The sequence below is a fragment of the Mycteria americana genome, unplaced genomic scaffold (genome assembly GCF_035582795.1).
Source record: "Mycteria americana isolate JAX WOST 10 ecotype Jacksonville Zoo and Gardens unplaced genomic scaffold, USCA_MyAme_1.0 Scaffold_43, whole genome shotgun sequence".
Lineage (NCBI taxonomy): Eukaryota > Metazoa > Chordata > Aves > Ciconiiformes > Ciconiidae > Mycteria > Mycteria americana.
Genome location: NW_027445630.1, coordinates 959,531 through 971,835, shown reverse-complemented (window position 1 = coordinate 971,835; position 12,305 = coordinate 959,531). Strand labels below are relative to the sequence as shown.

Below are 12,305 nucleotides of genomic sequence, written 5' to 3'. Positions count from 1 at the left end.
CAAACCACGAATACTCTATTAGGCGCCCGGCTACCAAACCCTCAGATTCAAAACTCAACAGTCTCTACGGACAAAATCCCAACCGGGGGCTCGACCGTCTTTTTATTACCGGCTGCAGCTATATTACCTAAAGGTGGCCAGGATTAAAGCGGCGACATCCCAGACCTTACGGCCTCGTGCTCAGCCATAGAAGCTGGGGGAAGGAGGAAGGGGCTGTGTTCGGAGGGATAGCGTTTGTCTGCCCAAGTCACCGTTAGGCTGACGGGGCCCACCCATGTCACCCCTCCGGTCCCATCTCAACCCACCCCCAGTCTGACACAGGGTGTCCCCACCCGTGTGTGTCCCCCCCAGTCCCGAGTGGAGCGTACCCACCCATGTAACCCCTCCGGTCTCGAGCAGGGCGTCCCCACCTGTGTCCCTCCAGTCCCAAACAAAGTGTCCCCACCTGTGTCACCTCCCCCCCCCCCCCCCCATATGATGCAGGGTGACCCCACCTGTGTCACCCCCTCCAGTCCCAAGCGGGGTGTCCCCACCCTTGTCACCACTCCGGTCACTAGGAAGGAGTCCCCACCCATATCACCCCCCCCAGTCTGATGCAGGGTGTCCCCACCCGTGTCACCCTCAGTCCCCAGAGCCCCCCCCCCACCTCCCCGTCACGCAGAGGACAGAGACCACCAGGCGCAGCCGAAGGCTCTTTACTCCCCAGAGAAGCCAACACCATGGGGTGACACCCGCTGTCACCAGCCGGGGGGGTACATGACACCGGGGGGGGTGGACCCCGGTGCCTTGCTCGGATATGGGGGGACGGGATAGGGGGGCAGCTGAGGCGGTGCCCACCGGCAAGGGGGACCCATGCATCCGAGCGGCTGGGGGGGCCAGGGCTGGCTCAGGGCCCCCCCATGTCCTCAGGGCCCCCCTCAGACCTTCTTCCGCTGCGGCCGCACCCTGGGGAAGAGCTGGGGGAGGGGGAGGCTGTCAGGAGGAGGGTTCCCCCCCCCAGCCCCCCAGGACCGCAAGCCACGGAGGGGCCAGGGAGGCCATGAGATCCACTCCCAGGGCCAAGGAGGGGCTGTGGAGACCATGGGGGCTGTGGGACCCCCCCGGGGGTTCATGGGTGCTGTGAGAGCCCCCCTGGGGTGGCGGGGTGGTGGCCACGGGTGCTGCGGCACCCTCTCGGGGCTGCGGGCGCTGTGGCTGGCCCCCTGGGGCCGTGAGGTGGCCATGGGCGCTGTGAGACCCCTCTGGGGCCACGGGTCCCCCCCCGTGGCCATGGGTGCCGTGGGTGCTTCCCCCAGGGCTGCGGGGTGGCCGTGGGTGCTGTGGGACCCCCCCGGGGCTGCGGGCGCTACGGCACCCCCCCACTCACCCCGAAGTAGTTCCGGGGGACGTAGCCCTCGTGGCCGTAGAGGGACCCCCACCACCAGTCGAGCTCCTCCTGGGGCTGGCGGCGCAGGACGGTGACAGGCTCGCCCTCGCGGAAGGACAGCTCGTCCCCGAACTCGGCGCTGTAGTCCCACAGCGCGTAGACCACCCCGCTGTTCAGCACCCCCATGCTCTGCTCCACCTCTGCAGGGATGGGGGCGTCAGCACCCTGGACCCCCCCAAACGCCCCCCCCGGCACTGCACCCCCAGCACCCTCTTACCCTGAGCCCCCCCAGCACCCCGTAACCCCCCCAGCACCCCCGTGGCCCTGCACCTCTGGCACCCCATTGCCCTGCACCCATACCCGTCCTGGTATCCCCTCCCAGTACCTGCACCACTCCCAGTACCCCTTCCCAGTACCCATACTTGCCTAGTACACCCTCCCAGTACCCACACCACCCCACTATCCCCTTCCCAGTACCCATATCTCTCCTCCCAGTACCCATACCCAGCAGTACTGCCTCCCAGTACCCACATATCTCCTCCCAGTACCCACACCACCCCAGTACTCCTCTCCCAGTACCCACATATCTCCTCCCAGTACCCACACCACCCCAGTACTCCCCTCCCAGTACCCACATATCTCCTCCCAGTACCCACACCACCCCAGTACTCCCCTCCCAGTACCCATATCCCTCCTCCCAGTACCCACACCACCCCAGTACTCCTCTCCCAGTACCCATATCCCTCCTCCCAGTACCCACACCACCCCAGTACTCCCCTCCCAGTACCCATATCCCTCCTCCCAGTACCCACACCACCCCAGTATCCCCCTCCCAGTACCCATATCCCTCCTCCCAGTACCCACACCACCCCAGTATCCCCCTCCCAGTACCCATATCCCTCCTCCCAGTACCCACACCACCCCAGTACTCCCCTCCTAGTACCCATATCCCTCCTCCCAGTACCCACACCACCCCAGTATCCCCCTCCCAGTACCCATATCCCTCCTCCCAGTACCCACACCACCCCAGTACTCCTCTCCCAGTACCCATATCCCTCCTCCCAGTACCCACACCACCCCAGTATCCCCCTCCCAGTACCCATACCACCCCAGTATCCCCCTCCCAGTACCCATATCCCTCCTCCCAGTACCCACACCACCCCAGTACCCCTCCGAGTACCCATACCCCTCCCCGTACCCATATACTCCCAGTGCTCCCAGTGCCCCCCGTGCCCCGGTACCAGTGAGGTAGTTGTAGCAGTCGGCGTAGCCCTCCCGGTACGGGTCGCACTTCTCCACGGCCAGGCTGCCGTCGCTGGTGGTGGTGGCGAAGATGGCGGCGCCGTGGCGCACCAGGGCCACGCACACGCCCGTGTCGTTGCACGAGGCCGCGCAGTGCAGCGGCGTCCTGGCACCATCGGGATGGGGGGGATTTTGGGGGGCGTGGGGGGAGACAGGGGGCAGAGGATGGGCTCCCTTGGGACCCCCTCCAGCGTCATAGGGATGAGGGAACCCCCGTGCCCGGCCCCGGTCCTCAGTTTTGGGGGGGTCGGGGTCCCCCGTCCCTCCCCATCCCCAGTCACCGAGGGCTGCCAGGGGATGACGGGGGTCCCCGAGGGGGGAGAGTCCTGTCGATAATCCTGACGAGGGTTATTGGGGTGCCCGTCCCCAATGACACCGGGCTGCTGGGGACAACCGGGGTCTCCAGCCCTGTCCCTGCTCGCCCAGCGTTGGTGGGGGGGTTACTGGGGGGCCTGTCCCCCTCTGTCCCCAACCCCAATCACCCCAGGCTCTGGGGGGTTATTGGGGCCCCCATCCCTGTTCCCCACCCTGGGGTGCCTGTCCCCATCCCCTCTGGCTGTGGGGATCTGGGGGTCCCAGATGTCCCCACCCCTCCATGTCCGTGGGGTCCCCATACCCCCACCCCGTGTCAGTGGGCCCCTGTCCCCATCCCACCAACCGTGGCTGTGGGGTCCCCGTCCCCCCGTCCCCCCGTGGGTGGGTGCCCATCCCTGTCCCACCAGCCGTGGCTGTGGGGTCCCCGTCCCCCCGTCCCCCCGTGGGTGGGTGCCCATCCCTGTCCCACCAGCCGTGGCTGTGGGGTCCCCGTCCCCCCATCCCCCCGTGGGTGGGTGCCCATCCCTGTCCCACCAGCCATGGCTGTGGGGTCCCCGTCCCCCCGTCCCCCCGTGGGTGGGTGCCCATCCCTGTCCCACCAGCCGTGGCTGTGGGGTCCCCGTCCCCCCGTCCCCCCGTGGGTGGGTGCCCATCCCTGTCCCACCAGCCGTGGCTGTGGGGTCCCCGTCCCCCCGTCCCCCCGTGGGTGGGTGCCCATCCCTGTCCCACCAGCCGTGGCTGTCAGGGGAGTTGACGTTGGCCCCGCTGGCGATGAGGAAGTCGACGATGCCGTAGTTGGCGCCGCAGATGGCGTTGTGCAGCGCCGTGATGCCCTCGTCGTTGGGCTGGCTGGGGTCGTTCAGCTGGGGACACGGATGCCTGTCCCCACGCCGCCACCCTCTGCCACCCCCACTGCCGCTCCCCGGCACCCCGCTGCTGACCCCCAGCCCCTGCCACCCCTGAGCACCAGCCACGTCGCTCTCCCTGTCACCCTGTCCCCCGTCACCTTGTCCCCGCTGTCCCACAACCCTCGCCACCCCAGCCCTCGTCCCTGCCACCCTGTCCCCCCTCACCCTGTCCCCATTGTCCCCCAGCCCCCACCACCCCAGCCCTTCTCCCCGCCCATCCCTGCCACCCTGTCCCCGCTGTCCCCCAGCCCCCGCCACCGCGGCCCTTGTCCCTGCCACCCCCTGTCCCCTTTCCCCGGTCCCACCTCAGCCACCGCCTGCTGCACCACGTCCAGCTCCCCGGTCAGCGCCGCATCCAGCAGCAGCACCAGGGGGTTGAGGCGCACGCGGGCCCCGGGGCGCCTGCGGGGCGAGGAGGGGTCGCGCAGGGCCGAGCGCCGCTCCTGCGGCAGCCGGGGGGTCAGGGGGGCCGGGGGACACCGCCGGGGCACCCAGCACCGTACAGCACCCGGGGGACCCTGGGGACACCTCCTGGGGCACCTGGTGCCATACAGCACCCGGGGGACCCTGGGGACACCTCCCGGGGCACCCGGCGCCGAACAGCACCCGGGGGACCCTGGGGACACCTCCCGGGGCACCCAGCGCCGTACAGCACCCGGGGGACCCTGGGGACACCTCCCGGGGCACCCGATGCTCTGTGGCACCTGGGGGACCATGGCAACACCTCCCGGGGCACCCAGTAGTATATAGCACCCAGGGGACCCTGGGGACACCTCCCAGGGCACCCAGCGCTCCACAGTACCAGAGCCACCTTGGGGACACCTCCCAGGGCAGCCAACACGCTACGGCACCCAGGGGACATTGGTGACACCTCCCGGAGCACCCAGTACTATACAGCACCCAGGGGACCTTGGGGACACCTCCCGGAGCACCCAGTACTATACAGCACCCAGGGGACCTTGGGGACACCTCCCGGAGCACCCAGTACTCTATGGCACTCGCGGGACCTTGGGGACACCTCCCAGTGTACGCGGTGCTGTATGGCACCCAGAGGACCTTGGTGACACCTCTGGGGGCAGCTGGTGCCATGTGACACCTGGGGGACCTTGGGGACACCTCCCGTGGCAGCCGACACCATACGGCACCCAGGGCTCCTTGGGGACACTTCCCAGAGCACCCGGTGCCATACAGCTCCCAGGGGACCTGGGGGACACCTCCTGGGGCACCCGGTGCTGTAAGGCACCCGGGGCACCCTGGGGACACCTCCCAGAGCACCCAGTGCCGGGTGGCACCCGCAGAACTCTGGGGACACCTCCTGGCACAGCCGGTACTGTACAGCACCTGAGGGACCTTGGGGACACCTCCCGGGGCATCCGGTGTCATATGGCACCCAGGGGACCCTGGGGACACCTCCCGGGGCACCCGGCGCTGTATGGCACCCAGGGGACCTTGGGACAGTTCCCGGGACACTGGCTGGCACCACGGGGCACCCAGGGGGACCGCAGGGGCACCTGCAGGGCACGTCTGGTGACACCAGGCACTGCTTGCCATCTCTGGGGACGCTGGGGGAAGCCCTGGGGACACCAAGCACCCCAGGAGACAGCACCCACTGCCTGGCACCCCAGGGGGCTCCAAGGGACACTGGGGGACACCAGGCACCACCTGGGGACTCCAAGGGACGCCGGGCACCGCGTGGCACCCCGGGAGGCTCCAGGGGACACCGGGCACCGCGTGGCACCCCAAGGGACACTGGGGGACACCAGGCACCACCTGGGGACTCCAAGGGACGCCGGGCACCACGTGGCACCCCGGGAGGCTCCAGGGGACACCGGGCACCGCGTGGCACCCCGGGAGGCTCCAGGGGACACCGGGCACCGCGTGGCACCCCAGGGACCCTGGGGACCGCAAACACTTACCGGGATGGGCGCGGGGCTGCTGGAGGACTGCGGCGGGGGGCTCTGGTGGGGTGGCCGGGTTTCGGGGGCCACCGGAGCGGGGGGTGGCAGGTCGGGCGAGGCACCGGCGTCGCCGGGGGCCGGGGGCTCGTCGCGGCGGGGCGGGCGATGCAGGAGGCGGGTGATGAGCTGCTGGTACTGGCGGGTGCGAGTGGGCGGCAGCGCCGGCCCCGGGCTCTGCTCCATGGAGCCGCGGCGCTTGAGGGGCCGCGGCATCTCGGCCAGCACCCGCGCCACCTCCTCGAACTCGGGGACCCGCTGGGCCTCGGGGGGCAGCAGGGGCTGCAGCCGCGTGGGGCTGAGCGGCCGCTCCAGCCCTTCCGCCTCCGCACCCTGCAGCAGCCGCTCCAGCTCCGGCTCGCCCTCCGGCTGGACGGTCTCGGGGGGCACGGGGCGCCCCGATCCTGCGGGGGGGGGAGAGGGGGGCCCCCGGGTGGGTCAGCACGTCGGAGCCCCGCAGGCCCCCCCCAGAGCCCCCCACATCTCAGCATGCTGCAGCCTCGCTGCCCCCCCACCAGCCGCCATGCCCCTCACGCTGCAGCCCCCTGGTCCCCCCCAAACTCACGTCCCGCTGCCCGCTCGAGCCCCACAGACCCCCCCCCCCGTAACCCCTATGTCTCCCCACCCCAGAACCCCGCCCCGGCCCCCACCCCGCGAGCACCTCACCTTCACCCCCGGGCAGCGCCGGGGGGACCTGGGGGAGCGCCGGGAGCTGGGGCTGCTTTTGGGGTGCACGGGGGCCGGCGGGGGCGGCCAGGGGGAGCCCCCGGGGACCGCCGACCCCCTGCTCCCAAAAAGCGTTTTGCAGCTTGAAGATCATGGAGAGGGGCAGGGGCTTGTGGCGGGGGGGTCGCCCACCCTGGGGGGGCACGGGGATGCGGGAGACGGGCTGCTGGGAGAAGTGCCAGCCGCGGGGCAGGGTGCCGGGTCCCGAGCGCCGAAAGGATCCCTCCGCCCGCCGCTCGCCCGCCAGCGGGGACACCTTGTAGTTACGGGGCAGCGTGGCACTGTGCCCCCCATAGGCACCATCCTGGGGGGCGAGGAGGGAAACAAGGCGTCGGGGAGGGAGCCAGCCCCCCCGCCCATCTGCCCCGGCCTCGGGCAGCGGGGCTGGGGACGGTGGCCGGACCCCCCCCCGCCAGCGCCCACCTTGCCGTGCCCGCCGGCTCCGTCCAGGCTCGACTCCCTCCAGGGTGCCAGCGCCAGCCCCAGGGACGGCCGCAGCCCTGGCTGCCCCTCGCCGCTGCCTGGGGGGGTGGGGGGGGAGACCTCAGTGCCGTGCCGGGGTCGGGGGGACGCAGCCCCCGCCCCAGAGGCACCCCGACACACGCCCGTGTGGCACTCTCGGCACCCAGCACCCCACGCCCGGCCCGGCAACCTTGGAGCCCCCTCCCCCGGCAGCCCTAGACCACCCCCCCCGAAAGCCCTGGACCCCCCTCAGCACCCAAACCAACAGCCCCAGACCCCCACACGGTGCCCCCCAAGCCCTGGACCCCCACCTCTGCACCCAAACCAACAGCCCCAGACCCCCACACGGTGCCCCCCAAGCCCTGGACCCCCACCTCTGCACCCAAACCAACAGCCCCAGACCCCCACACGGTGCCCCCCAAGCCCCCCAGCAGCCCTGTCCCCCCCAAGCCCACTGTACCCCGATGAGCACCCCCAGACCCTCCTGATCCCCCCCCCCCCTCAGGCCCAACCTGCCCCTGGACACGCCAGCAGCCCCCCAAGTTGCTTCAGGACCCCCCGGCCCCACTGGAAGCTCTGTCCCTGCTCTACCCCCAAAATACCCCCCCCCCAGCCCCAAACTTTCTTAATACCCCTAAGCCACTTCAGATGCCAGCCCTGGTTTCCCCCAGCCCCCCCAGTGCCCCCCCAGTGCCCCCCCAGCCCCCCCGGCTCACGGTCGTAGCCCCCCGAGCTGGGGGGTTTCTTCTCGTAGGCCACGTCCAGGTCGGACTCGTTCCAGCTCTTCTGTGGCCGCCGCTTGATCACGAGGTCATCTGGGGGGGGGACACAGGGACGGGGGGACACAGGGACGGGGGCTGAGGGCCCCCCCCCCCCCCGGCACAGCCCAGACATACCCCACCCCCCAGGCCCTCAAGTTGGGGTACGGGGGATGGATGGGAGCACCCCAGGGTGGGGCGGCAGCACCCGGTGACAGGGACACCCTGGGATGGGGCCAGCCCGGGGGAGGTTGGGGACACCCTGGGATGGGGCCAGCCCGGGGTGGGACAGAAGCGCCCCGGGACAGCGTGGGGACACCCCGAGATGAGGGATACCCCATGACAGGGGGTCACGCTGGGATGGGGACACCCTGGGGTGGGGGGGACAACCCATGCATGACAAGGACGTTGCAGGATGGGATGGGGACACCCCGAGGTGGGGGATACCCCACGATGGGGTCACCCCGGGATGGGGACAGGAACACCCGGGGATGGCTGGGGGACACCACAGAATGGGGGATACCCCATGATGGGGTCACCCTGGGATGGGGACAGGAGCACCCCAGGATGGGGACAGCCCAGGATGGACTGGGGACACCCCGGGTGGCTCGGGGACCCCCCGGGACGGAGCAGTATCTCACGGCGGGGCTTCCGGAAGAGGGACAGGAGCACCCCAAGATGGGGACACGTGGGGACGGGGACACCAGCCCCCCCTCCCCCCCCCCCAGCCCAGGGACTGTCCCCACCGTGTCCCCCCGCCACGGTGGCCTTACCCTGTGCCCTGAAGGTGACGGCGGGGCTGCTGACGGAGGGGTACAGCCCGTGCACCTCGTAGGGCGGGGGCGCGGGGGGCCGGGGCGAGGGCGCCCGCTCGGGGAAGAACACGGGCCCCTCGCCTGGCCGGGGGGACCCCCCGAGCCCCAGGAACTCGTAGGGGCGATGGGGGCGTGGGGAGGGGGCTCGGCCCCCCGGGCTGGGCAGCGCCAGCCCCTCGTAGGGCACCGCCAGCACCTTGGGGCGGGGCGAGGGGGCCCGATCCTCCCCCGGGAGGTAATGGGGGGTCCGGGGGGAGCCGGGGCGCCCCAACGGGTCCCCCGACAGCTCAGGGCTCTCCGGTGCCAGGCTCCTCCGGCCGAGGGGCGAGCGGGTCCGGCTGGGGCTGTACGGCTCCTGGGGGGGGCGGGGGGGCACCGGGAGAGGCGGGTTGGGTATGGGGGGGGGCAATGGGGTGCCCCCCCCTCCTCCCAGCCCCAGGTCCTACCTTGGGGGGTCCGGGGCCGTCGGTCCAGAGGGACTCGAGCTGCCGGGAGAGCTCGTCCACCTTGGCCACCGCCGTGTCCAGCTCCACCTGCTTCAGGTCCATGTGCTGCATGGCCAGGGCTGGGGGGCACGGACGTGGCGGGGGGGGGTCAGGCTGCACCCCCAAGGGGGGTCCCCCCCCCCGCTGCCCCCCCACTCACACTGGAAGGTGAGATCCAGCAGGTCCTGGGCGCTGCGCAGCCGCTCGCTCGCCATCCTGTCGCCTGGGGGGGGGGGGACACGGACCCACGCAACGGGTGACCGAGGGTGGGGGGCGATGGGTGGGCACCCATGGGGGGGCAGCCCTTCATCCCCACCCTGCGCCCCCACCCTGCGCCCCAGTCCCCTGGGAACGCGGGGAGCGGGGACGTGTTTCGACCCGCTCGGGGATCATCATCATCATCATAATTACTGGTAATTAATCCATCGCGAGGAGCGGGCGCCGCCCGCCCCCCCGGGGCAGGGCCATGGGTGGGGGGGGTGCACCCCCACTGCTAGAGGCAGGGTGGCAGGACCCCCCCCATTTCCACTGGGGTCACCCGTCGTGGGGGGCAGGAGGGAGGAGGCTCTGCCCCCCACGGAGAGGGGACACCCCCCCCCCCCCGCCCCACCGTGGGTGCCCCAGTGCCAGCGCGGGGGGGGATTTGGGGTGTCGGAGGGGCACCCTGTGTCCCCCGCGCCTGGGGACAGCAGAGGGGGGGTTTGGGGGACCCCCCCCAGCGCCACGGCCCCACCCAGGCGGCCCCACCCGGCCCTCGCCCCCGGGGAGACGGGGACGAGCCCCAGCTCGCCCCGGGTCGGGCGGCGAGACGGGAGGGGAGCTGGGAAAGAGCCCAGGCGTCCGGGCACCCAAGGGTGCTCCCCCCCACCCGGCACCCTCGATCAGCCCCAGGCACCCAAGCACTCCCTGACCCCCTCAGCACCCCAAACCGGACCCAGGCGTCTGGGTGCCCAAAGGTGCTCCCCCCCCCCTCCCCCGAGAGCGCCCTGAATCGGACCCAGGCACCCAAGGGTGCTCCCCAACCCCCCCCCTGCTCCCCGAACCAGACCCAGACATCTGGGTGCCCCAGGGTGCTCCCCATCCTGAGCACCCCGAACCAGACCCCAGTGTCCAGGCACCCAAGGGTGCTCCCCAACCCTCCCAGTACCCCCAAATCGGACCCAGGCACCCAAGGGTGCTCTACCCACCCCACCCAGCACCCCGAACCAGACCCAAGCTTCCAAGCACCCAAAGGTGTCCCCCCCGCTCAGCACCCCGAACTGGACCCAAGCATCCGGGCACCCAAGGGTGCTGCCCCAGCACCCCAAACTTGTCCCAGGCACCCAAGGGTGCTCCCCACCCCCCCCCCCAGCACCCCGAACTGGACCCAAGCATCGAGGCACCCAAGGGTGCTGCCCCAGCACCCCAAACTGGACCCAAGCATCCAGGCACCCAAGGGTGCTGTCCCAGCACCCCAAACTTGTCCCAGGCACCCAAGGGTGCTCCCCAACCCCCCCCCCCAGCACCCCGAACTGGACCCAAGCATCGAGGCACCCAAGGGTGCTGCCCCAGCACCCCAAACTGGGCCCAGACACCCAAGGGTGCTCCGCAACCCCCCCAGCACCCCAAAACCAGACCCAGGCGTCCGCCCGTGTCCCCCCCCCAGCCCCACGGGCCCCACGCGGGGGTCGGTACCTGGTGGGGTGCAGCGGGGTGCTGGCGGGGTGGGGGTCAGGGTGCCGGTGCCGGTGCAGCACCCGCGTCCCGGCGGCCTCTACGCCCAATTCCAGAGCGCTGGGTCACGCGGGGGAGGGCGCTGAGCGGGGGGGGCCGCGCCCTGCGCCCCAGGGTGCCGGGGGTGGGGGGGGCGGGTCCCACGGGGAGGGTTCCCACGAGAGGGGGGCAGATCCCACGGGGGAGCGGGTCCCACGGGGCGGGGAGAGGGGGGCAAGATCCCACGAGGGGGGTCCCAGGAGTGGGGGCAGGTCCCACGGGGGTGGGAGGGGGATCCCATGAGAGGGGGGCGGGTCCCACGGGGCGGGGGGGGGAAGATCCCACAAAGGGGGGTTCCCACGAGAGGGGGGCAGATCCCACGGGGGAGCGGGTCCCACGGGGCGGGGAGACGGGGACAAGATCCCACGAGGGGGGTCCCAGGAGTGGGGGCAGGTCCCACGGGGGTGGGAGGGGGATCCCACGAGAGGGGGGCGGGTCCCACGGGGCGGGGGGGGGAAGATCCCACAAAGGGGGGTTCCCACGAGAGGGGGGCAGATCCCACGGGGGAGCGGGTCCCACGGGGCGGGGAGACGGGGACAAGATCCCACGAGGGGGGTCCCAGGAGTGGGGGCAGGTCCCACGGGGGTGGGAGGGGGATCCCACGAGAGGGGGGCGGGTCCCACGGGGCGGGGGGGGGAAGATCCCACAAAGGGGGGTTCCCACGAGAGGGGGGCAGATCCCACGGGGGAGCGGGTCCCACGGGGCGGGGAGACGGGGACAAGATCCCACGAGGGGGGTCCCAGGAGTGGGGGCAGGTCCCACGGGGGGGGAGATCTCACGAGAGGGGCACAGGTCCACGGGGGGTGGGTCCCACGGGGCGGGGGGGGGGAGATCCCACGAGGGGGGGTCCCACGAGAGGGGGGCAGATCCCACGGGGGTGGGGGTGGGATCCCACGAGAGTGGGACAGGTCTCACGGGGGTGGGGGAGATCCCACGAGAGGGGGGCAGATCCCACGGGGGGGGGGGGGTCCTACGAGAGGGGGGCAGGTCCCACGGGGGGGATTCCCACGACAGTAGGGCAGGTCCACGGACGTGGGGGGGGGTCCCACGAGAGGGGGGCAGGTCCCACGGGGGGGGTCCCACGGGAGGGGGACAGGTCCACGAGGGTGGGAGGCGCCCCACGAGAGGGGGGGCAGGTCCCACGGGGGCGTCACGGGGGGGTTTGGGGAGTGCAGGGCCCCAGCGCTCCCCGCGCCCCCGGTACCTGCAGCGCCGGCGCCTCCCAGCCCCGCTCCCGCGCCCGCCCTCGCCCCAGCCCGGCCCGGCGGGGCCCGGTGCTCGCCGGGAGCTGTGATCCGGGCCCACGCGGTGCCCCCGACCCGCGGGTGCCCCCGGTGCCCCCCCGCCCCCCTCCCGCCCCGCGGGGTCCCCGGGAGGGGGGGGGGGGGGGTCTGCACCTTTAAACGGCGCCGCCGGCCGACGGCATTCCGGCCACGCCCACTTAAGGGCGGGGATAAGGGC

General features: G+C 71.9%; 1 protein-coding gene across 2 annotated transcripts; it reads right to left on the bottom strand.

Moving 5' to 3' along the window:
* Positions 1 to 679: 679 nt before the first annotated feature.
* On the bottom strand, positions 680 to 12,294 carry PPP1R13L (protein phosphatase 1 regulatory subunit 13 like). 2 transcript variants are annotated; one of them, XM_075489970.1, is made up of 14 exons: positions 12,242 to 12,294; positions 10,767 to 10,865; positions 9,253 to 9,315; positions 9,054 to 9,172; positions 8,566 to 8,962; positions 7,751 to 7,849; positions 6,996 to 7,093; positions 6,513 to 6,876; positions 5,808 to 6,250; positions 4,197 to 4,334; positions 3,713 to 3,846; positions 2,608 to 2,774; positions 1,367 to 1,566; positions 680 to 956 (listed from the first exon to the last, which is right to left on the bottom strand). In XM_075489970.1, exons 3-14 carry the CDS (start codon positions 9,305 to 9,307, stop codon positions 918 to 920), a joined length of 2,253 nt encoding a protein of 750 aa, XP_075346085.1. In that variant the 5' UTR covers positions 9,308 to 9,315; positions 10,767 to 10,865; positions 12,242 to 12,294; the 3' UTR covers positions 680 to 917. The 2 variants fall into 2 exon arrangements, with proteins under 2 accessions (XP_075346085.1, XP_075346086.1); XM_075489971.1 differs by having other exon boundaries at positions 10,767 to 10,845; positions 12,242 to 12,275.
* Positions 12,295 to 12,305: the final 11 nt, after the last annotated feature.

What these genes read in the sequence shown, in the direction of transcription:
- PPP1R13L (XM_075489970.1), bottom strand. Translation starts at nt 9,307, where the DNA reads ATGGCGAGCGAGCGGCTGCGCAGCGCCCAGGACCTGCTGGATCTCACC. An exon ending in GCTGGATCTCACCTTCCAGT is followed by an intron (nt 9,173 to 9,252) that starts GTGAGTGGGGGG and finishes CGTGCCCCCCAG; the next exon opens with CCCTGGCCATGCAGCACATG. An exon ending in GCAGCCCCGCGCCCATCCCG is followed by an intron (nt 4,335 to 5,807) that starts GTAAGTGTTTGC and finishes CGGCTGCCGCAG; the next exon opens with GAGCGGCGCTCGGCCCTGCG.